Source organism: Bactrocera dorsalis, chromosome 4 (assembly GCF_023373825.1).
Source record: "Bactrocera dorsalis isolate Fly_Bdor chromosome 4, ASM2337382v1, whole genome shotgun sequence".
In the NCBI taxonomy this organism is placed as follows: Eukaryota; Metazoa; Arthropoda; class Insecta; order Diptera; family Tephritidae; genus Bactrocera; species Bactrocera dorsalis.
The window spans coordinates 73,084,396-73,109,877 of NC_064306.1; the positions used below are offsets into that span (position 1 = coordinate 73,084,396).

The 25,482-nt window shown below is 38.8% G+C and overlaps 2 protein-coding genes across 5 annotated transcripts in view; both read right to left on the bottom strand.

The window, feature by feature from the left end:
• The window catches only part of LOC105232949 (uncharacterized), a 44,778-nt gene extending 32,898 nt beyond the window's left edge, over nucleotides 1–11,880 (bottom strand). The window contains exons 1-2 of the mRNA XM_019992731.3: nucleotides 11,617–11,880; nucleotides 2,499–3,665 (exon numbers count right to left, since the gene is read on the bottom strand). The gene's annotated coding sequence lies outside the window, so the exon portion shown is untranslated. The remainder of the gene's footprint in view (nucleotides 1–2,498; nucleotides 3,666–11,616) is intronic.
• A 4,847-nt stretch (nucleotides 11,881–16,727) lies between these two features.
• Nucleotides 16,728–25,482, bottom strand: part of LOC105232950 (uncharacterized) — a 249,592-nt gene continuing 240,837 nt past the window's right edge. For 2 of the 4 annotated variants that reach the window (XM_049455344.1, XM_049455343.1), the window contains 12 exons: nucleotides 20,391–21,243; nucleotides 20,200–20,334; nucleotides 19,931–20,142; nucleotides 19,791–19,862; nucleotides 19,407–19,732; nucleotides 19,167–19,347; nucleotides 19,044–19,103; nucleotides 18,800–18,979; nucleotides 18,412–18,734; nucleotides 18,186–18,333; nucleotides 17,954–18,130; nucleotides 16,728–17,889 (listed from right to left, as the gene is read on the bottom strand). In XM_049455344.1, coding sequence (XP_049311301.1) covers nucleotides 17,740–17,889; nucleotides 17,954–18,130; nucleotides 18,186–18,333; nucleotides 18,412–18,734; nucleotides 18,800–18,979; nucleotides 19,044–19,103; nucleotides 19,167–19,347; nucleotides 19,407–19,732; nucleotides 19,791–19,862; nucleotides 19,931–20,142; nucleotides 20,200–20,334; nucleotides 20,391–21,195 — 2,769 coding nt within the window. In that variant the 5' untranslated portion in view covers nucleotides 21,196–21,243 and the 3' untranslated portion in view covers nucleotides 16,728–17,739. Of the gene's footprint in view, nucleotides 17,890–17,953; nucleotides 18,131–18,185; nucleotides 18,334–18,411; nucleotides 18,735–18,799; nucleotides 18,980–19,043; nucleotides 19,104–19,166; nucleotides 19,348–19,406; nucleotides 19,733–19,790; nucleotides 19,863–19,930; nucleotides 20,143–20,199; nucleotides 20,335–20,390; nucleotides 21,244–21,316; nucleotides 21,596–21,648; nucleotides 21,845–21,902; nucleotides 21,953–22,016; nucleotides 22,251–25,482 lie in introns of those variants that run through there. The other 2 variants (XM_011214862.4, XM_011214863.4) reach the window with 2 other exon arrangements.

The window sequence follows — 25,482 nt, forward strand, 5'->3', positions numbered from 1 at the left end:
CTTATGTGAGAATTGAAGCTGCTCGACCTTTTCAAGCGATACCGCTTCGCTGTATGGGCTCTTGAAAAGTGCCAAGAAGATCCGATATTTTCGAACCAACTTTGATTAAGCGATGAGGCCCATTTCTGACTCAATGGGTGTATAAACAAGTAAAATTGTCTTCATTCCAAAAGCAATCTGAAAACATTCCAGAGCTGTCATTCCATCCAGAAAAAACAACGGTTTTTGTGCGGAATCATATATATTTCTTCAAAAAATGATGCCACTGAGTACGTAACCATCAATGAAGATCGTTATAGCGTCATGATAACTGAGTATTTGATGCATGAAATTGAAGCTTGTGATATCAGCGGCTTTTCTGTTAACAAGACAACGCCACTTCCCACACATCGCATCTTGGATTTATTGAGAGAACACTTCGGTGAGCAGATAATTTCAGGTGTCATTCGCCAGTTACCAGTCGAAATGCTCGAGCGAGTCATCGAAAATTGAACTCAACGGATGGCTCATCTGAGACGCAGCCGCAGCCAACAGTTGAAAGATCTTCCGCAAAAAAGTTAGTGCTAGAGAATGTTCTTTCGAATGATAATAATGACTCCCATTAAATTTGAAGTATCTCTGGTTTGTCTTTAAAAAAGTAGAGAACTTCGAAAAGGATCACCCTTTATATGCATTTCAGGACCGAGCAATTATTATCAAGCGCCAAAAGCTTTGATATACATAAATACTCACACATATATATATGTATATCGACCATACACACGCACACTCACACAAAGTAATGCTTTCGAATGCTAAGTAAAAAAAAAATTGAAGAAAAGCAATTGGCAGCAACGGCGCGACTAGAGGCCCATGAAATACATTTTAGAGTTTTCTCACGTATAAAAGCAGAAGTTGTAGACATTCAATGAGTCTTCTGTGCAAGCAATTCGGCATGTTCGTGCTCTTGCAAGCGTTTCTCGCTAATGCTCGAATGCAAACTCGCGCTACTGTGGGATTCGCTCCATACAGAGCATTTAAAGCATGCATGGGCTATTGGAATGTTTAATTCTTTTATTTTTTGTACATTTCTCTTGAAGAACTCTTGCACACAATTAATTATCAATTTATTTAAACAGATATTGAATTCGACTATTGCCCTAACGGATCCGCATATTTAACTTTAATTGAATGTTTTTAATAATGGTTAAAGGAGCAGCAAAAACGGAGAGAATAGTATGTTCAAGAATTATTTAAACTTTAAGGTGAATTCGAATTTCCGAAGCAACTCCCTCGTTCATATTGACGATATCTCTAAGTACACTATGCCTCCCACTTGTAACGGAGGTTTGCCATCCGTTATTGTCCACACAAAAGTGACAATCTGCATAATTTCGCTGTCAATATGAAAGTCGTGCCTGAGCTTTCATTCGGCTGTTTAAATATCTGTTACTTAATATGACTTTTGTTGTTTAAAATTGATTTCCTCCCTTTGAGCTAATAATAGATGGAAAATCCTTTCCTGCTCTATATTTTTTCCACTCTTTCACATGGCATGAGCACATATGCATGCATGCGCTTAAGTGCTTGAGTAATTCAATAACTGCAGCAACAATTGCAATGCCTAATCAAACAACAACCGTTGCCAATGTGACCGCAATAAAAAAGTGCGGAGCGGTGCGGTGACGGGTCCTGTCAGCCGTGCTACAACAACGGACACAATGGGCCGGCAGCAACAGGCCGCACACAGGCTTAACCGATCGACCAGCGCTGAAAGACAGTCTGACACGGACGGACGGGCGCACAGCCAGGCGTAAGCGGCCAGCCCATTGTGCATGCGAGCATGCAATAGCATGAAATAATGCGAATACCAGGTAGTGAGCGGCGGCTAAGGGCGCTTGTGAATGGCAAATGGCGCAGTAAATGCATTTGTCATTGGGAGCGAAGGCAGCAATCACATCAGGAGCAACAGCGCCGCGCAGTATGCAACAATTGAATTGTATTGGATTGGAATGTTTTTTTATTCCTCTTTTTTGCTTCATTGTTTTTGTTTTTGCTTTGTCTTCTGCGTGCGCTGAAAGCTCGTATTATTATTGCGTTTCAGTTATTCTGTTATTTCACATTCTTTGTATTGTATAATTACAGAAGGAAATTCTTTGTCAACCTGTGCAGCGATTATTCATGTGGATGGGCAGCTTTCACATCTCACATTTTCCATTTTCATTCTCGCATTTCACATTTATGAACAATGGCCATGGCTGCTTATTGAATAAGGTCACGTGGAAAGATGTTTTCTCGGGAATAAGAGCAATTGAATGAGCAGAAAATCGCTATTCATGCTGCGTTGAAGAAAAAGAAGAAAACCAAGTAAGCTATACACTGGTTTCGTAACCACAATTATGATATAAAGGCTTTCAAGAATTATCAACAAGTCTTCAAATGCTTCCAGAGTGAACAATTACTCTTTTCTTCAATTAAAAATTTAAAGAAGTGATATACAAGCCAGTAAATGAACTTACCTTAGACCCACGGCACGTGTCAACGAAGAAACAATATTACTGGCCACTTCCAAGCCAGGTTCTGTGTTGGAGATCTTAGTTCGCCTAGAGCTGGAATTTTTTCAACGAGCAAGAAAGTGCTGAATATTTAACCCGGCCGTTGGCACACTGGTGAGGAATTGTACACAGCAAGGCACAAGTGTAAGTGCCAGTAAACACGAACCCACACACGCACACAAAAGTCAAATATGTTGAAGAGCGGCAAAAGTTATGTTTCAGGTGAGGATGAGGTGTGGCCGGCGCTGAAAGTGTTGTAACGTTGTTATTGTTGCTTGGTTACTGCTTCACTGCAGCTATATTTGCTTCGTTTAATTAAAAATAGCGCGACTCCCGACTAAACCCGACTGCAGCGCTTGCGTGACAACGGTTCGTATACGTATCACAATGGCTCCCGAAATATTTTTCACCGAATTCTCGCCTTAAGACACATTCACACGCACACACAAGTGGCCAGTGCTAAACTACCCGACACGCTCCACGTGTGACCTTACTTTTCGCAATGCAATCAACTACACAGCGTCTCCGGATGGCCTCCACGCCAGTTGTTAGTCTACAAAGTTCGAGTTCGTTCGAGTTTGTGCGAAGAAACGAAACGAATTTCCGAGGCCTTTTATTTTCACACCATCAACTGCTGCCCCGTTTTGCGTTTTTAATTAATTTGCTTGCGTTTAATTGTGCGACAATTTTAATGCTTCTACCGCGCCTTCCCCGGTTGCCTTTCAGTACTGTGCCTCGACCTAACACAGTCAACACCTCTATTATTGTTGCTCTTTTATATAAACTTTATGGTTGTTGTTTTAGTTGTTGATTATGTACATATATTGCTGCATTAAACTCAAACTCTTAATTGTTGTGCGATTCCATATTGCGCCGCTCGAAGTGTTGTTGGTATTCGCCGTGCTCAACTCTACACACCGGAAATGTCCGTCCAGCGAATGAACCGCTCGCAAGCGCTTATATTTTAACGTATATTTCGGTTTTATTTTGATTTTTAGTTGTGGCCGCGTGTTGCTCCTTTCATCACTTCATCACTTCGTCATTTTTTAACACTTTCTTAGCAATTCACCTTTAATGTCTGTACTATTTATGATTTGTACTTTTTCCTTTACATTTTGTGCAAAAAAAATCCTAAAAATTATTAATATGATAAAATTTTAATACTCACTTATCACCTAAAAACACAATTTATTGTTTATTTTCATTTGGATTGTTTTTAAGCTGCGATTATAAAGGACGTAATAGGTTACTCATACGCCACGTCGTTTCCTCAATTCTGCTCCCGATATGTATGTATGTATATGTGTGCAGTAAACAGTTAACCGGAAAGAAACAAATTATTACATTGGTTATATGGGAACACACAAACCCAAAGAGTACAGGCGATTTTATTCATTATTCGCACTAAATCATTTCAATTGGTGAAGAAGCCTGGGTTAATACCCACTGCATCACATTCATTTAAATTTAACATTTCTGCAAACTTCCCACGTAGTTTTATTTTAGTTTATATTTACATTAAACATACTTTTTCGAAAACAAAATGTCCAGTTAGCCTTTGGATAAGTTATCAGAGACCAATAGGTTTCAAAACCAGAATGCCACAGTTGTTCTTGGGTGTAGCTGTGGTCCGATTTCGCTCATATAACTTACTTATTTGTATGCCAAGAAAAACTTTGTTGATGCTTATTAAGTAAAACTATTAAGCGGACAACTCTATTAACTAAACAGAGAGGCTGGTAACCAGTTATTTAAATAGTAGCCGTTCATTATTATTTTTCAATGAAATTTATTTGCCTGAACATATTGGAAATTAAACCTCAAGTATAATGCCTTGGATTCTTATTCCGACAAAAACGTTTTCGCATTTATTCGTAAAAAAGTTTTCACTATGAATAATTGTGTAAAATGTATAACAAAGTAAATAAAATAAAGTGGATTCTGAAGATATTTGGCGAAGTGCAAAGTTTTTGCGTTGCCAACTTGCCTTGTAAGAAATCTGTTTCCCTTTCCACATTCCATTTCATTTCGTTGTGCAGAAATTAGATGCCAATTTTTTGGGTCCTAGGAACATAATTTGTGTATAATTATAGATGAATCAAAGGTCGTCATAACACTAGGCCGTTCTGATAAAAAGGGTGCACACTTTTCGAAAAAGCACGGTGGTCAAAGCATTCCATGCTGAAAGTCCTCAAAAGAAGAATAATATCTTTGCAGGCCGGTTTCTTTGATGACATTGGATGCGCTACATTTAGGACTTATGAAAACTGAATGCCGATTATTCAACAACTAGAGAAATTCAAATATGTACTGGCGAAATGTAGTCGCCTATGTGCCAACAATAATATCAACATCAAAAATATTGGCTTTTTAAGTTTCTACGTTTACAATGAAAATGATGTACACAACAATTTCTTCAATTATTGAACATAGTTCACTTCGAACTAGCCCACTTTTCAATACCATTTTTGTAATACGATTTGTCCTTTGCTTCAAAATATACCTCATTTTCGGCAGTCAACTTTTCAAAAAAATTTTTTCGCAGCGAGCATTTTTTTAGATCTAAGAACAGAAAATTTTTACTGGAAATTACGATGGTTGCGAAAGCAATTCGAAACTTTCTTTTTCTTCGTTCTTTAAACAGTCCAATAATGCTATATAATAGTCGCTGTTGATTGTCCTTCTTTTTTCAAGGTAATCAATTAATATTATTCCATACGCATCCCAAAATACAGACGCTATAACCCTGCCAGCCGACTTTTGTTTTTTTCCATGCTTTGGAGCAGATTCATCGTATGCAGTCCACTCCGATGACTGTCGCTGGATGTCGGAGTGAAATTATGGAGCCAAGTTTCATCCATTGTCACACTGCTCTGAATAATCAACTCGCCGTTGTTTTTGGTCAAAAGCGAGCTCTCGTGGCACCCACTTTTCACACAATAACAAAAACTGCTTCACTCAAAATATATAGTAATTCACAAACTAATGATGCGACAAATTTATACACGCGCCTTTTTAAAATTAGTAGCGGTTTAATTCTAGTGGCGCCATCTATGTGTGAAGCTGGGGACTTTTCAATTGACCTGTTTCATATTATCTAAGCCATTTTTCAGGAACCATTCTTCCACCGCTTTGACGATATTAGCAACTCTAGGCGTGCAAAGGACCCACTACGAAACTTTGGCGTTTCTAAATTGCTAACAGTAGTCACTGAGTACATTTTTGCCATAGTTTCACCAAGTTTATTTACTTTAATGCATCATTTGAGTTTATTGGTTGCCAAGCGTTATGATTGCCAGGGCAATTTGACATTTTGTTGTTGTCTCAACAAGTGACGTTATGGCGCATAATTTCGGTAGATAATACAGTTATTGATAAAGACCCTGGCATTAAACCAATGTTCCATCGAAGGGCCACAGAGCAACCACAAATAGAACACCTCTTGTAAAGATTTCTGCTGCGAACATTTACACGAAGTCTTCTGCGTATGTACGTGTGTATCAGCACACTCGAATTGACATTTCTTTGATCAATGTCCACCTATGTATATTCCATTTCTATTTGGTCAAATAGACTACAGCAACAACATCAACAAGCTACTAAACGCTAAAATTGCGCTAATATTTGTTCGTTGTTGTTTCTCATTTCTTCTTGCAGCACACATGCCACACACACACTCAGTTGTGCGCATCTGAAGGAAACGTGGAAACGTCTGATGCTGGCAGCTGGCTTCGCCTATAGGGGTTCATCGAGTCCCATCGGTCTGGGCGGCTTGCCGATACAAATGTATCCAGCACAGCCATTGGCCGGCCGACGGTTGGCGTTAATGTAAATAATTTATCTTGAAAACTTTATTATCTTAAATAATTAAAAGGCAAAAACAAAAGTGAAAGGCAAATCATGAATAAATCAAGACAAGTACAGCTAGTGCCAACCAAAGCAACAATGAAGAAGCGATGGGCAAGTTTTGCAGGTGCCCAGTCGAAACTACGAACGGTGCAAACATACATACAGACATTTCGACAAGTGTGGTCACCGAATGGCGAACGAAATTTCGGGATTACACCAGAAAGAACTGTATGGACGGGAAAATGTGTTGAAACTGGAGCCGAGCGAAATACAGGGTTTGTCCGGAAAGTAATAGAACTTTTTCTTTCGCCGCGACTGTTCTTCAAAGCGTGCGCGCACCGACTGGATTCGGTAGAGGGCGTTCCTAACTAACGAACTAGCACCTGGAGATTCAGAACAAACGTTTTCGCGCGACGTGTTTCTGTGTGTGGTGCAAGCCGAAAATGCAGCGTTCGTTAGAGCATAGGTACGCCATTAAATTCTGTATGAAACACGGTAAGTCTGCAACAGAGACTTTTGATATGACCAAGCAGGCTTACCCAGATGTTGCTTTAGCAAGGAGCTGGTGCGTTTCGGTGGCATCAGGCCTTTTTGGAGGTCCGGGAAGAGGTCGCTGATGAAGACCGTGCTGGGAGGCCTGCGACTTCGACAAACACCGACATTGTAACTTGTGTGCGTAAAATTTTAAACTCAATGCACCTCGGCTCTCAAGGATATTCCGGTGAATGCTTTCCGGGACGCATTCAGTGCTTAAAAAATTCGCTGGCAGCGCTGATCAAGGCTGAAGGAGCCTACTTTGAAAGTTTTTAAAGAATTGTAACGATTGGTTCAATAAATTCTTAAAAATCAACTAAGCCCTATAACTTTTCGACGAACCCTGTATGTTCATAATAAACGATTTCATCGAGATCAATCAATCGTTATTAGTCGAATGCAACTTATGCTTCCAAGGTTGTAATGCTTCCAGAAAATTTAATTTGGATGAAAATGTTTATGTTTATGCTTGAGTCATCTTCTTCCTCTTCTTCTTTACTGGCGTAGACACCGCTTACGCGATTATAGCCGAGTCAACAACAGCGCGCCAGTCGTTTCTTCTCTTCGCTACGTGGCGCCAATTGGATATTCCAAGTGAAGCCAGGTCCTTCTCCACTTGGTTCTTCCAACGGAGTGGAGGTCTTCCTCTTCCTTTTCATCCATCCGGACAACATGACCTAGCCAGCGTAGCCGCTGTCTTTTAATTCGCTGAACTACGTCAATGTCGTCGTATATCTCGTACAGCTCAACGTTCCATCGAATGCGATATTGCTTGAGTCATCTAGTCAATATTAATTCACCTAAAAGTAGCTCTCCCAATCGGCATGACTGTAGTCTTCAATCGTAGCACTATTCTTCGACGAATTGATTTTTACACTAGTCCACTATTTCTCAGTTCTAGTTGAATGCGTTGGTCAGCGTAGTGCATTTAAAAGTAAGTAGCTTTTTCCAGAGTCTTTCGATGGCTAATCATTTAATAATTTCTAATTCAAATTTAAAAAAAATTTAAGAATGGTGGAATTGAACAGAGCTGTTGAAATGTTCGCATTATTGAAAATAAAGTTACATGATACTTGAAATTTACTTTTCTTTGATATGAAGAAATACATGTATTTACAATTAAAGAACCTTAGCATAAGTAAGAGGAAAAATTAATGAACGAAGTTGTAAACAAAAGTAAACAAAAGTAAAGAAAAGTACAAACAACTCGTTTTAAACATATTCGGCAAAAAGTGGTCTTAATTATATGGATATCCCCCATAGAGCTTATCCGATAATATCCGATTGATAACATAAGTTAAATATAAAGATATTAAGAAACGTGAAACATGAATATTTGAACTTGAAGCGGTCAGTTTTTTTTCAAATTCCCTAAATTGTAATCTTCACTTTGTTTATTTCGGTTTCGGTAATCAGAGGGTTTAAGATGAGTAAGTGATTAGCCTTCTGCATTCGAGCCTAGTTCCGGGGCTGCCGGTTTCGCCTCTAGGCAGGCAATGGCGTAGGAATTTCCTCCTGCTAAGGTTATACCGCCTTTTCTCGGTCGACAGAGCCTCGTTTGTAGTGAACAGGGGGTACCGCGCGAAGGTCAGGTTGACGTTTGGAAAGGATAGGCTATATATTCGCATCACCAACCCCATTTGCCCATTTTTGGTATTAGCTGAATGGGACCCCTCCCAATATTCCACCTAGGAACTACGGGAAAATATATATATATATAAATTGTAATGAGAGTGGTATTCGCTTTTGTTTCGTCTGTCTTCAAAGCGGTACTATTAAATATTTTCGCTTGATTTGTTTGGCGATCTAGCACAATATATGTATGTATATCAATATAACATAAAACACAGAAAGTTCCACCTTTTTTTTTATTCCATTTTACTAGACCTTATTAGAGCATTCGTAGTTTTTCGTGGTATAAGCCCTCAGCCTTTTATACTGAACGCATTGTATTTACAGATTATTTTCACTTTTTTAACTGGTTTCAGGAATCTCTTTTGCTGTTCTTTAAGAAAACTTTTCACAAAAATTATTTATTTTTGTTGCCTTTAGTCACACAATCGCTGAGGTTTTCATTGATGGATTCGGCCGACGAAGGCAACTCTCCATTTCAGCAAAATCTTATTATTTTTATTGAAACTTCTTCGAACACGGTATACATACGTACACACATACACATGGCACACTCATTTGCTTTGGACTTTTGTTGTCACCCACGAAAGGATGCGGGTATTATGATTAATGAAAAGATACACACACACAGCGACGAAGAAAGCGATTTTTTAAAAAGATCCACCAGGATGAAACAGTTTAAAAACACTTGAGAAATAACGGTAAAACAATTTAAATGCACCGTGGACGCGTTCACGTTACACCGCTGCTGAAATCGAGTTCTGCGCGATTTGTGAACGGACGGACGTACATTGGCGAACTGTCGACTGCGTCCGGCGACCAGCTGCCAAGCAATGGCTGTCGGACCAGCACTCAGCCTTGTAGCGAGGGGTGAGAGCACAACAACAACACCGATCGCCAGACTTACAATTGAATGAATGAAGTGAATTAAAATGACACTGAAGCCGAAATCGAATTCGAAATCACAACGAGCAGCAAACAACAAACGGTTCCAGACGGCATATGGGACAAACGAAGTGTCCGGTTTCTTGGAAGAGCGCCAACGCACCCACACACACGCCATACACACATATAGTAAGTATCGTTAATGTGCATAACTACGTACTCACTACAAAACAAAATCTCAACATTTCTAGATACACTTCACTTTCTAGGTAACTTCAGTTATTGCAAAAAAAAATTAAAAATATTGAAACATTAGAGAAAAATACTTGTCTTAGAGTAGAGGAAGGCTACGACTCCGAAGGGGGAACTACTTTTATTTTTTTGCTGTCGTATGGTTAAAGCATTCACCGTCAAAAGTCACGAAGCAGCCTGGAAAGTTAAAAGTAAGAGAGACCGTTTCGTGAACAAGTGCGTGAGAGCGTTAAATGTAACAGCAAAAAAAATGAGAAATGTGGCTGATTAGGGTAGCCGATAATACATTAGCTCGTCAAATTTTGGTCATTAGCCAAGTCGGAAAGTGGTAGGATAAATTAAAATACTTAATTCATAACCGGAATGCGGACGATTTTTTTTTCAATAATAGTGGCTCTTTGCAAGGAGATAAATCCGTTAAAGCTTAGATCAACTTAAGCGGAAGTGTAAGCTAGATTTACTCAGTCACGTCCGTCTGCATGCTATTCTGCGTTAGTACTGCATATAACCTTTCATCACAACTGCGAAGTTTGTATTGGAAACCAGAAGCGCCTTGGGTGACTTTGACTCTGGGAAGATGAAACACTGATTTTTCGGTGTTGAGAAACACCTGAAGTGCGCAGTATATTAACAGACTTTCGATGAGTATTAAAATTTTCATATTAACAAAAAAATCAAAATTTATTTAGACAAGTAATTTCACTCAGAACAATCTCCACTTTACGTTCCGGTCAATGCGACAATTAACACTTGCTTCATTAGAACTCAGAAGAATTAAATTTTATATTTTTGAATACTCAAAAAAGTTGAAAAGATTATTAAAATGGAAAAATGATATTATATACCGCGGCAGGGTTGCATTTGACTGTTAAATACTAGATAGACAGAAAATAATTGAGGTTTTGCCTGGCAAAAAGTCGTTGCTGTTGGTATGCACCACCAATATTGTCGTTGTACAACCCACCAGCTCAGCTGATTGGCATGGCACCTATGTAAACCCCAGAGCACTCGCGAACCTTAGTGTAAAGGAAGCTCCCACGACTGTGTTTGCACTTCATCTGAATGAAATGCGCAAAATTTTGAGCAAATGAAAAAATTACGAATTCGACCTTGCCGAGTGCCTCAACCTCAGTTGGGGCAGTCCGCGCGGCAGCGGGCGTAGGCAACTACACAAAGTAAGCAAATGGAGTGTGAGCAACATAACTTCACGGCATACATTCACATTTCAGCTGCAAAGCTTTGAATATCATGAAATTAGAGAGTTTTGCTTGCTCGCACTAACATCTTTTGTGAAATTATGCTGATGTGCGAGGCGAAAATATTTAAGCATTAGCCGTGACTTAATTAGCACGCATACACTCGCACTCGTTTTGGGTAGATTTCGCATATCCACAGCATTTCAAACAAGATACGATTTCATTTGCGTTATACATTTGGATAGAGTTCGGAGGGGCACAGATCGACGTAGCGTCTGCAGTCACTTCGGTCCACCGTTTACGTTGCTAACTTCGCCCCGTCTTCGCCCTTGACACCGTCCCCGTATGGGCCTAAGGCACATTTCCACGAAAATTTAAAACTCACTGAAAATCCCTCAAAGGCGTTAGAAAATTCACCTTCCTGCTTCAAAGCATTTATTTCACGTTTTGTTTACGTATTTCTAGACTTTGTTTTTTGTGCCACACTTTCCTGCCTGCCTAGTGTATTTTCGCGATTTCTTATTAACGCACGTATTTTCACACATCGCATAATACAAACAAACCCGAAACAGTGAAACGGCGAAACAGAGGCAAAAGAAACTCGTCGATTCTCTGCAGTAAGCGCGCTGCTGCCGCGCCAGCCGCCGCCTCTGTTGCCCTCCCCCACAAGGTGAACGCTGGGCTGCAAAATTCGGCGTTTTTTCACGACTTCATTGGCCCAGCACTTTTCTCACCTTTCACACAGTTTTCATTTTATAGTACTTTTTGCACTTTTCCTTTTATTTGCACTTTTGGTATATTAGAATTCTTCTTTTTACGATTCGATTTTTGAGAATTATTGTTTAGAAAATACTGCAACTTTTATTTGCTGCTTGGCTAGTTTTTCCTTGTACAACATCAAGGCGTCCACTCACGGCACACACGACGCAGGACAAGGACGTCCGCCGCACGAACGAAAGTCAGAGCCTTGTCTGCTGAGTTGGAAAATTTCTATTTTCCTCTTTGGCGCTATCGTCAACTCCGCTATAGCGCCCGACCGTCGCTCGTCTGTTCGGATGTGGCTCTCTCGTCAATTTGTATACACCGCATTCCAGTGTGCTCTGGGACTTTTCCGCTCTGGTGGCGAAAATTTGTATGATATGCAGCTCCACACATACATATTATTTATTTATCTGCACATACACATACATACATAGGTATTTTGTATCTATCGCGAAAGTGCTAAATGTGACTAAATGTGACTGGAAGACTGAAACGAAAACTGGAGAGTAAGAACCAACTAGAGAATTGCTATGGCGTCGTTTTCATTTAGGGCGGCTGCTCAGCTTTCTCTCCGCTCTTGCTTCCAGCGCTGCTAGCGGCCTTCGCACGACAAACACTATGCGTCGACTTACACATGCCCAACAGGGTGTATATGTGTATATTCGTGTGTAGAGCACCCACAATCGCAAGCGTCCCTACAAAGCTGTATTACAACGTTGCTGGCTGCAGAAGCACTTTTGAGTAATGCGTCTCTTCACCTACATTTGTGTGTGTGTGTCATATAATGAGAGCTCCCACTTTCACGGTTTGTTTATCAACGCAATTCGGCAATTTTGCTCGGTTTCACTATCTTCGCGTTTGTGTTTTATTACTTCTGCTTCTGCCGTTTACACCTCCATCGCGCCGTCGCGGTGAATGTCAAAATTGTGCAGGCCTGCCCAATTCGGAGTTTTCCGTTAATTTTTGTATTGTTTACCTTCGCCAGGTATGAGCTCTGTGTTGTAAATTTATAAACAATTAACTTTTTAGAGCCAATAAAAAGCTTTCACCAGCAGATGCGATCGCAAGTACAACGAATATTTGAAATATGTTTGCATTTCGGAATCACTTTTTCATGATTATTTTTATACCCCAAGCAGGGTTAGTTTGCGGGAAGTTTGCCAGGAGTAACCGTCGGATAACCCATAAAATATGGAATATGTATGTATGTATTTAAATGATCAGCGTGACGAACTGAATTGATATTGCCATGTGCGTCTCTCCGCCTGTATATACGCGAGCTGTCTCTTAGTTATTGAAATATCGATTTGAAATTTTGTACACGTCTTTTTTGTATCGTATCGTACACTTTTTTGTTTGTGTTAATTTTTGTTTGCTTCACAATTTTTTTACAATACTGTTTTCGTCATAGGTCAATAACTCAGAAGGGGACTATAATAACGCTTTTTCATAGTAACATGTTGAAGCAATTCATACTCTCTAATTAATCATATGAGCCGAAAGGGTGGAATGATCACAATAAAAAAGTTTCGGTTAGTTTCGTCAATTCATTCTATGAACTCTTAAAACTGAATCTTTGGTAGCGCTCTCGTATGGCTGTCATGGATAAAATATATATATTAACTTTTATAATTGTATATAAACTTCAAGACGTTCCTTAATTAGCAAGCCCACAAGTGAATAAAACGTATTGAACAGTGTGTTGGATAGATCCATATCATTACAAAGAAGATAAGAATTCAATTGCGTTATTCATTTGGATAGGGTTTGGAATGACACAGATCGTCGCGACGTAGCGTCTGCATTCACATCGGTCCAACGTTTACGTTCCTTCGAGCCAAGCGATGCGCACTGTACTGTATCTGAGGATCCCAAGTCATAATCGATAATGGTGCAGAAACAAGCTGTATTAAAAACAGGCAAGAGGCTCATTTTTTTTTAAACACTTAGTTGATTAAAAGTCCTCTCTCGACGAACAAAAACCAAACTCTATAAGACGCTCATAATTCCCGTCCTGCTATATGGTGCAGAGGCTTGGACGATGACAACAACCGATGAGTCGACGTTGCGAGTTTTCGAGAGAAAAGTTCTGCGAAAGATTTATGGTCCTTTGCGCGTTGGCCACGGCGAATATCGCATTCGATGGAACGATGAGCTGTACGAGATATACGACGACATTGACATAGTTCAGCGAATTAAAAGACAGCGGCTACGCTGGCTAGGTCATGTTGTCCGGATGGATGAAAACACTCCAGCTCTGAAAGTATTCGACGCAGTACCCGCCGCGGGAAGCAGAGGAAGAGGAAGACCTCCACTCCGTTGGAAGGACCAAGTGGAGAAGGACCTGGCCTCGCTTGGAATATCCAATTGGCGCCACGTAGCGAAGAGAAGAAACGACTGGCGCGCTGTTGTTGACTCGGCTATAATCGCGTAAGCGGTGTCTACGCCAGTAAAGAAGAAGAAGAAGTTGATTAGTACGAGTATATTATTTTAGGTTTCCAGGGATTATTACTAAGACTTCGTATTAACACTCACCGATCCAAACAGGGTTAGGTCGAGTCGAGTCAATTCCGGTGCGTAGAACCGGCTGTCGTGGGAATTGTAGCCGAGCCCGTATTAGCGCAACTTCGTTGTGGATATTGTAGCAGCTTAAACTCCTACTTATACAGAATAGACCCTGACATACCCAATGTATGTCATGCATGCAACGAGTCTCCGCATAACACTGACCATCCCTTTGCATGCCCTACCAACTACCCACCCAACTAACACCCTTTTCCCTTTGGTCCGACCCCGTCGAAACAGCACGTTTTCTAGGCCTCCCGTTAGATGACGTCGACGACAACATAGATAACCCTCACCATCCTAACGGGGACTGATAACCGTTAAAACAACAACAACTAAGACTTCGTATTTGATTAGTTTTTCTCTTAACGAAAGTCATTAGCCACTTGAGTGGCCTTTGCCGCACTTCCTCTATAGAATTTTTTAGGGACCCATACTCTTGGGGTGACCTTCAGTTAAACTTTCACCAAGGTGTTAAATTTACTCTAATGGCATGCGGTCCATTCTTTGGCGAAAGAAAGAACTTAACTGCAACAACCACGAGCCCTGCAACTGGAATTTAATGCACACTGCGCCAAGTACAACAGAAAAGCGAAATATGTATGAAATAATAAAGTTGTCTGAAAGCACGTATTACCCTCAATTCACGATGAAGTGGAAATAATGGATAAGTATCAGTCATCAGAAAGAAAACATAACTTTCACAACAACAGCGAAAGCAAGAACATGTCTCTGGAAATGAACATGCCCAGTAGGGATAAAATGTTGTTACTAATTTTCTTATTTCCCCTTGCTCTTCGAGTAGTAATCGTTTATTAAAAAAAATAATAAATTTGTATTTTTTATTTTCATTTGATTGTCGATTTACAACCTTTAAAATATATTAGAAATAGAACATCTATTTTCGCGGCCAGCTCCTTTTTGGGGTCGCATGTAGATTTGCGTTCAACAACAAGCCAACATAACAGCATCAACAAACACTCATGCATCAACAGCCACCTCAAACAACAATGAGTATCATCAAGCGAGATAATCAACAACAAAACGGACGAACAAACGAACACTGAAGGTGCAACACACGAGAAATGCTGGCAACACAGTGAAGTGGGGCCGACCACCCCCGTCCCAAGAGCTAAGCACAAAAGCCCGAACAGGTGATTGCATGCATAGGCACAGGCTTATAACATACAAGTACGAACCCCGCAGCAAAAATGTTTCAGCGCTGAAGACGCACAATTCACTTTTCATCCGATTTTGGCGTCTCTTTTAAAATGACTCGAAAAATTTAAAGGGTATTCACATAAAGAGTTATTGGGTATTTTATGAATACGAGCACTGACTGCCACTTCCTAAGTAGAGGAGTTACAATTTATCATCATATTTTTGTGTGCCTAGTAGGGTATGGAATATTAAGTTTTTCCCAAGTCCGAGTCTTTAAGAATTGTATCTCAAGGCCTGTGTAAAATTTCATGACGAGAGCACTTCTCGAGAAATCTTGCCAACCGACTTCAAACATACAGTTTTGAGAAAAACGCGTTTAAAGACACAAGTTCTCAAGGCTGTATCTCGGAAACTATTACTCGGACAACTTGAAGATTTAGGGCAATATTCTAGAGATGCTGTAGATTTTAATAAGACAATAAAAAATTTATTTTTCGAAACCCATGTAACCCCTTAACATAAATGATGCCGAGCTAAGTTGACGTCCGCCCGTCCGTCTGTATACATACGAACTAATTAGTCCCTCAGTTTTTGAGACATGTGTATATCATTTGTCATTTGTTGGAACGGCCGATATTGGACCACCATACAAATAGCCGCCGTACAAACTGACCAATCAAAGTTCGTGTAAGGAGTCCTTTGTATTTGTTAAGGGTATTATAGCTAATTTCCTGCTACTTCAAACTTTTACTACTGGGTTTAGCTTGAGGTACTATGTAATGTATTTTGCCAAGTAGACAGACTTAAGGCATGTGTATGCCAACTGTGTGCATCTTTATTTGTACATATGTATGTATGTACATCCGTTAATTTATTTAAAATGGTGTCTTTGACACAACACAAAACAAGTATGTTATGGTTGTTGTAAAGAATATTCAGATCCTGCTGGAGGGAAGCGTTAAGTTAGCTGTCATCGATATCTTACGACATTCCGATTTAATCCTGTCAAGATCGGAACGACCCGAAGATTCTACTGAACGCCTGTTAAACCGAAACTTATTCTCCTAATAAGTAATAAACCAGTGATCAGAATGTGATAAGCTGGACTGATGAAATGTTGGAACTGATTGACGATATCGAAATAGTTGAGCCGATTACAACAAAGCTGAGGACATACCGTTCAAATGAAGAGAATATGTGTTTCTGAATTGAAGTTGCAACGTTGACTTCTAAAGAGGCGTTTTTCGTGAATTATCCACCCTACATCAACAAATTTGTGAACAGCTGTGAAAAAAGTGAGGTTATATTTTTAATATTGGGATTTTTGCCATTATTCAACAGAAAAAAAAAACAAAGATTCATTTTAAATAGACAGTATATTTTGTTTGTTCAAAGGATTAAAAGACAACAATAAACATATTAAGTGAATATTATCCACTAGCATAATGATTACTTGTACATTGAAATTGTCGTAAATCATTTGCAGCAAGATTTGTCTTGGAATTTCTTGGAGATCCAGTTACCGCCTTTTCTTCGAAAATATTCGCTAATCATACTTAATTAATACATATTTTGATTACAACTAGAAAATACATGTAAATACGAGTTTATTTATGTTAAACAGCTTGAAAATTTGCATAATAAAAATATGTTTGTTCCCCACAAAATTCACTATAAATTTCTTTTACACTTACCACAACACGTTATCTAAACATTTTCAAAATGGTAAATTTGTCTAAATCAACCGCTTACAATACTTAATTTCAACACAGATAAAAGTTCGTTCAGAGAATATAATATTTAACAAATGTACAAGTACGCAACAAGGATATGTATCAGTACCATAGCTTCACTATATAGTTTAAAAAGTAGACTATGCTAGTTATAAATAAGTTAACATTTCGAAAATCTGTAACACAACACAATAGCCTTTTGAATTACACCTAACTACAAGTACCGCTAACATCAGCAAGAATATGCGAACGGCAAATTGGAGAGTACACCACGTATTAAGTATAATATTATTGGAGTTGTGTCCAATCCAATGTTTGAGTATGATTACATTGAGAAATTGTTTGCTTTGCGTGCACTTGCAGCATTACTAGGTAGCCTATAAATTTCAGATAAACAATGTTTTTAACTTTAGCAAAACGAATCTTGTGTCTGACAAAACGTAGCGAGTCACAACTTAACATTATTTCTGTTTGTTTGCTCTTGGAATGCATAATTAAAACACCCGTGACACCAATTTACTCTGGCCCCATCGTTTTTTCTTTTTCAGTCTGAAAAGTGTCCTTTATTGCTGGTTGTGCATGCCTCTCTAACAGCAAAAATTGTTTTTTTTACGACATAGAGCTCCGCGGTCAGCGTCATATATAAGAAGGTGAGGATTTCCGAGACCTTGAGCGCGGCTTTGATGGGCTCTTTAAGCTGTGACGCGAACCGCTACGCGACTTGAAGCCATCACTCCAGGGCTCAGAAACCCGTCCATACCAATGCACCAAATCCATGACCTCCAACTGTGTAAGGGGAAAGCATGAATATTTAATACTTTGAATCAAAAACAAAATTCACCGGTTTTACCTGTAAAGTCTGTGGTAACTCCTTGAACATTTCCTGCTTTGTGACATTCGCATGCTGCGATAGGAACGATAGGCAATTCGACTTCAAAGCGGTGGCCATGTATCGATCCGCAATGCCCAACAAGCAAAGCACCGAATCTTCGTCAACCAGTGAGTTCAGTGTATTCTCGCACAGCTCCTGGCAATTGAAAATATTATTTGTTTTATAAGTTTTTGCAATTGGTTTCTATTACCTTCAAGTCACAAATTGAATAACGATCAGCAAGGAGCATTAATTCGCAAATTTGCTCGGCTCCTACCGTTTTATCAATAGGTGCGCCATAGATGTAGAGCAATAAGCGGCGAAAGATCACGGGCGAAGTGTCAGTTATGATGATTTTTCTGCAATGAGTAACCCCATTAATTAACGTCCCTCTCATCTAGACAACATGTGCATTTATATGCATTAGATATACTTGCCTCTTGATGCTCTCCTGCATGCCGGATAGTAGCGCTTTTTTGAACCACTCGCAACGCGCTGAAACAATCACTCTATGCGCGCGAAATGTGTGCACTTGGGTTGGTGGCCGCTGTAATTGCACCGGATGTGGTGATTGGATCACTTCAAAACAATCCTTGTTCAAAATCGATATGCCAGGCAACTGAGTGCTACTTTCCGTGTAGGTGTGCACCTCAAATTCCATGTCCGCCAGTTGGGCTGAGTGCAGCAGACGCAAAGCGTTCTTCGATAAATTGCTATTGGCGGCAATGGGCGGCTCACACAGATGTTTCGTTAGATTCAACTACTCAGTAAGTAGAACATTTCGAATGCAATATATTCAAAGAGATAACTCCAGAAAACGCTTACCTTAACATTTTTGTAGTCATATGAGCGTCGACGTTCCATAGCGAAATCGTCAGATGCAGCATCCATGTTGTTGTCCAACTCTGGTAGCTTTAATTCATGCTCAAGTATGTTGGAAGCTTCCAAAAGTCCGAGTTCAATTAAGGATTCCGTGAATTCGTGCTTTTGCACGCGCTTGCATACCTACAATGTGGGCAAAAGCGTCGTATAGTAAAACGGAATTCAAGAATTTTATTAAACCACTTACATTGCTAATGGAGTCACGTAACGCAGACTTGTGGTCGAGCAGCTTAACAATCACGCCGTTCTGAAATATACCAAGGTAGCTCTTCATTATTAAGACTTTCGCATTGTGCTTAAACATGCTTACGATTTGGCTTGTCGCCAGTTTAAAACAGAATTTGAATTCTTTCCAACCCAATTTTTCGTCAACTCGATCAGAAAGATTTTCCATAATCAAAATGTATGCGGGTATGTCTATGATCAGCTGTTCCAAATTTTGATTTATCGTGCTCCGTTTACTTAAAAAGTCCATTTCGCAGAACGACGTTCTAAAAATATAGAGATTTTCTCATTTAAATGGTGTCTATTGCTATGGTTCAGAACTAACTTTTTGTCCCTAATAATTTCGAGTGCCGTGGCGATCCGCCCATAAATATCACGCATCTTTCGTACTTCATACATATACAAAACAAATTTTAAATCATTTTCCGCTGTCATTAGGCGTTTCTTGTCTGTTGGATTATCGTAAAGTGTCAAGCCCACGGGTGGGCCACGTCGTGGCCTTGGTGACATGGGTGGCGGACTGAACAACGGTGCCCCGTTGTCTTCTAAGCCCACATTTGCACTGATGAAAGCATTGTTTTGTGTTTGTATTGCAAGTGCGCTATCTGTGTGCTGTCGCGCCGTTAAATCCAAGTGTGAACAATTGATATCCTGTGAGCGAAAATTTTACACAAAATTTTTATTTAAAAAACAATTGTTGTCTACTCACTTTACACATTTTTTCCAAAGAGTTTTTTATTTCCTCAACGACATCAGTTAATATTACTAGTGCAGATTCGATCTAAGAATATACAGGTTTACTTATTATGTGTGCACTTTATAATTTCCCTGCGGCTCTTGAAAACTTACTTCAGGTACTAAATAATTCACTAATTCCGCCTTTTCTTCTGCCGTTAGACTCGTGAAAACATTCAAAATATTTCGCAGGAGTTGATGAATCTGCGACATAAAAATCGGAATACGTGTGCGCACGTATTTGATGATTTCGTTTTTCTGGTAGCGCGATATATCCGAGGCGTCTCGAATGAAAATATTACAGAACTGCAACACCTTGGCACATCCTGAAGGAAGCGGAATCAAATGTAATTATGTTAAAATAAGGAACAACAATAGCCTACCGATTGCAGACTCCCTCAAGCAGTCTTTAAAAGTCGCATAGAGTGAGGCGGGTTCGTGTAATATCGTAACTGGGTTGATTGCTTGTATTATATGGTTGAGCACGGCATGCGAATCCATCAGAGTGTTTACCACAACTGCAAATAAGTGACAATTACTTTTGTGTACGTACAACTAATTAAAAAAACCTTACATTTCTTCAGCTTTATGAGCTTAAGATACTTTCTCGTCGGCTCCACCATTTTCGTAAGAGATGGCTGGGTCTCCGCAAAATTTATTAATTTCTCACAGGCATTTTCATCCATATCGGGCATCAAGGATTCCGCGTACAGCCAATGCAACACTGGTATCAGTAGAAAGTTTGGCAAATTGTAGAGTACTGCAACTGGTGTTAGTGGTGAAGAAGGCGGTGTATCCATTGAACTAGGAAAAGGCGAAGGACTGCGTACACGGTATGGTGATAAGGGCGGACGACGAGTGTTGCACACAGTAGTTGTCTCTGTCGGCTGCTGTAGAAAGTCTTGGCAAAAATTAAATATATTTTTGCAGTGGGACTGTGTTTCAAGATGTGAATCTGAACTTGATGTTGGTGGAAAACGGCGCATACCGCCCATTTCACCAAGGGCTGCATTTTTGTCATGACCCACTCCAATATTGCTAGTTGTAAGACAATTAAAGGAATTTGACAGGTGTGCACCGCGATTGGCAATTAAACCACTATTACAAATAGAATTTGTATGTTCAGTTGGTGGTTGCAGGTAAATTGGAGAGATATTGAGTCGCGGTAAAGACACCTGGTTATCATCATAGTTTTGCACATTAGAAATGGGTAGTGTGACTGAGATTTTAATTGGGTTTGATGTCCCCAATATAGCACTGACGCCATCACTCGTTTGGCATTTCTGCGCCTTTTGATATTGCTGTTGGTGCGATATATCATGGGCTTTGCAAGAATTTGCATGCTGAGAGAGTGCAGGGCCGTTGTACTGGACACACATGCTGCAGTCGAAACCACTTAGTCGTAATACAGATGAATGTACGTGGAACTAAAAAAAATCGGTTAGATATAAACATTATTAGTTTACACATAAGTCAACTATTTCATAAAAATTAAGAGACCTTTGAACATAAATGTAAACTCAATAGTCAACCAAGCGAAATAAAAACCAAACGAAATAAGGCCCGCAACTTAAATATGACTGCAGGGAATTTGCCTACATCAAAACCATCCGAGCTTTTGATAATCACATCCGTGAAGTACGACTCTTGCAACGCCTCTGCAAAGGAGTATTCTCGCTCTTGGCCAGCTGCATGACATTCTTTCAGTCGCTTGCATTCCAATGCATACCAGTTCTCACAATCCAAAATTAGCGTATCAGTCGGTGTTAAAGTGTTAGTCTGTATAACAATAACCTTATTAGGAATCTTGGTTATGTGAAACACACTCTTACCCTAAATTCTATGCTATGTCCCGCAAACGCGCCGAATACTAAACGTGGATTCGTTTCGTTCACATCGAATGTTTCACAACTAAATAAGACACTCGCCGAATCGCAGCAAGTGGCACAGTCTTTTGATTCAGGAAGCGGATTAACCAAATCATTATACCAGGTTATATCATTCGTATCATCTAAGCGAAATTTAATCCTAAAAACGAAGGAGCGGTAATGTAATAATTACTTAATATTTAAAATTCAAAGTTTACCCCTCCAAACCAGAGATTTCCTTTTTAAGCTCAAATGTACAAGAAACGATCTGAAAAAATATATTGTACATAAATTTGCGCATAGAATTAAATATTTGCTCCTGATTTACTCACCTCCCAAGTGCCAAGGAACGAATGCTCCGCCATGGCGCTGGTTGATCACTGCTAATTCTCTTAAAGTATTTATCTATATTCGTCTTTTTACGGTTTACAAAAGGCTTATTACAATTTGTTCACTATTGCGAATTCAGCGAAAATTTTTGTGTACCTATTACTCCTTTGCATTTTTGACGTTTCGCTAGACTTCAAACCAATTGTCAAAAAAAGAAATAACAAAATTGACATTCCTTATGTTTTCAAAATCGTAATAAATGCTGAAATGCTTTCTATTAAGGCGAAACTCCAGGGGTTGCTTTCTACCAGTTATTCGCGTAATGCCACGTTCACACAGATATTTTCTGTATAAGTAGTTAGGTTAGCCATTTGCTACAATCATTTCTCCACGGGTGATTTGACGGTTAAACCAGAAGGTGCAAACAGTGGTTTCAGGTAAAAATCTTACTTCAGAAAAAAACTGCCTTGAAATAGGTGCACTATTACCGTGGTAATTCTAAGGAATTTTAATTTGTGAGCGTACTGTTCTTCGCAGACATTTCATTTTGCAAACTACCGTTCGATTTAATGTGAGCATAGTGTTAATGGGCCCTTAAAAAAGTTGCAGCCGGGTAATAAAACAATGTATCAGGGGTATTCGCTTGCACTTGCAAGATTTCAGATTGCAAAAGTACTATACCGAAATATACAAGGGCACCAGAGCACCCATTGCAGAATCTAGTGATATATGAACGGCTAATTCGGTCAATTTATTGTGAATGACTATTATGCATGGCTATTGTGAGTTGGCACACCTTCTGCATACATTTTTAACAAAAAAACTGTAACAAATCTGTTTAAAACTTACCTTCCTCAACAAATTAGCAACGTAATATGTCTTTATGTAAAATTACGGCTAAAACAGGGTTGCAATTATATTTTTGCGTGACATTGCACGCAAATATATGTTCATGGGTTTTGGTCTGACATATTTTACAGCCATTGCAAATAATTTTCTGCGTGTGTTTGTTGTTGTGCCGGTGCACCAAGGGGAAATATATGCTATTCTAGCACCGTGCAAGGGTTTTGCTAGAGCAAGAGAATACCCCTATCGAAATAAAACAAGTATTTATATTGTACCATATATAGGTGTATATTACATATATCTGCTTTATTTTTTTTTTGTCATATTTCGCTTCTTTTTATATACAATATTTACATATTCAAGTACATATATTAGAAAAGGTATTATTATACAAAAATTTTAATATTAAAAGGAACTAGTTTGGTCGGTTTTACAATAAAACATCGTTATTAATAAGAACTTAGAAATCTAGTCTTAAAATAAATTTGAATATTGTCCTGTTATCATTTTTTTTTTTTTTTTAATTTTATTTTTCAACTTTCGTTCGTCATATTTTTACTTACTGGTTGTTTCGAGATTTTAGTAAGTAAAGGGAGGATGATTGTTAGAAAATTACATAATTTATTTTTGATTTCCATTTGTTAGTGTAGTTGTTTTTGTTTATGTGAGCATTTAAAATTTGTCTCTTGACACTCAAAATGTTTACAATAATAGCTTAAGCTAACATAAAATTAAAATTATTATTTTCAAAAATAATAGATTTCTTAAAATTATATGAATTGAAAAATTGCGTTATGATTCATGAATACTCTTTAAATTTTAAAACTATAAATACTATAATTAGACCACCAGTGCCAGGGAATACTATTCCAACTGCACCAACAGAGTTCTGGCACCGAAATTTCGGTAGAATTGGACTTAGAAGAACATTTATTTTAAATTATTGTTAGCCAAGGCATTGAGATGATAGAACCAACCCTTCTTAAAAACAATGGAAGTTTGTTTATACAGATGGGTTTAGAAACTCCCACACCACCGCAAACGCAGGGGTTACCAAGGTCGGAAATCATAAAAAACGAAATACTGTTAACATCATGTTATGCTTTTACCGCAAAAGTAACCCTTTAAAAGATCAATCAATGAATCACATTCTCCAAAGGTAAATTGTCAATTTCCATAGATTTCTATACTTTCTCTAAACTACAATATCTGTATTGGAGCGATCGTTTTTGTTAATGTGAATCACAACCAAATTTAATGCAAGGCTGGTGCAATGCACTTTGTTTACATTGCAACATTCTGATGATGCATAAATTCGTTGGCCAGCCACTGCGGCCAGCAGCGGCAACCCAACACTTACCTATGTCGCAAGAGTTACATACTCGTATAAGTTAACAACGAAATTGTCCAATTACAAGAAATGCTGACTTTGCGTCTGCACGACTTCCTACAGCAAAAATTATATTCCCAGCGATCACTTCCGCTGTTGCCGAATTCTACAGAATTCGCGCTCAGCAATTTTCGCTTCAGCTTTATCGACGCCAGCGATATCAGCAACTCAACTTAGCTTAGATTTGATTTAAGTTAAAGAGGCAATCTAAAAGTGACAATAAACGAGAACTAACGTTTCATAAAAAGTTTTGTTAATTTATATGAATAACCCATCAACAAACATTAAAAACGATACATTTGCTGAATTTCTTAATGAAATGCATAGAACAACCGGAAATCAATAAATTTGTAATATGAGACCATTCATTTACTATTGCAAAAATCAATGTAAATGATACAAAACAATACAAACTAGAATATGAATAACATATTGAGCTATGAGGTCAGCAGTGGCTAAATGAGCCTTACCATGCGATTTTGCAATGTGAGACAGTCTCAAGTCTCTAAATTTGAGAAGTTAGAGACAATTTTTGAGACGAAAACATAGCATGATGTCTTTAAGTGAATTGTTAATACATTTAAAATGGAAAACAAAGATAAGTAAACGTTAAATTAAATATTTGCTGTTATATTATTTTACTTGAATATAATTAATTGTTACATTTCCAGAATCATTGCGCACAACAAAAGAGCAAGTTGAATGCTATTTAGCATTTCTAGAGCTTCACCCTGAAATGAAGCTCTACAAAAACGATCCCACGCGACCCAAATGTTTGGAAGAGCTGTAGATCGAGCTTGCTCAGCAGCTAAACGCTTTGAAAGGTCCATCACTTTCGCCTACTAAATGGAAGGAGGTAAATCTTTACATACATATGTGCTGATGTTAGGTCTGTTGTACGAAGTGTAAAGATAAATCCTTCTGAAAGTGCGGTAAAATTATCGAAAAATATTTTGGAAACGTCAAGGATAGCTGTTAGTGCCAGTACAATCCGCCGCGCGTTACATGCAAATGGCCTCCATGGAAGAGTACCGCGGAAAAAGCCTTAATTACAAAAACCAACGAGAAAAAGCGTTTAAATTTTGCTAAAAAGTATGAGTGGAAGGACATTCCGTTTTGGAATAACGTTCTTTTTAGCGATGAGAGCAAATTTGAGGTTTTTGGAAAGAAAAAAGCAACAAAAATTTGAAGAACAAAAAATCAAGCATTTGCCGAACAAAACATAATATCCA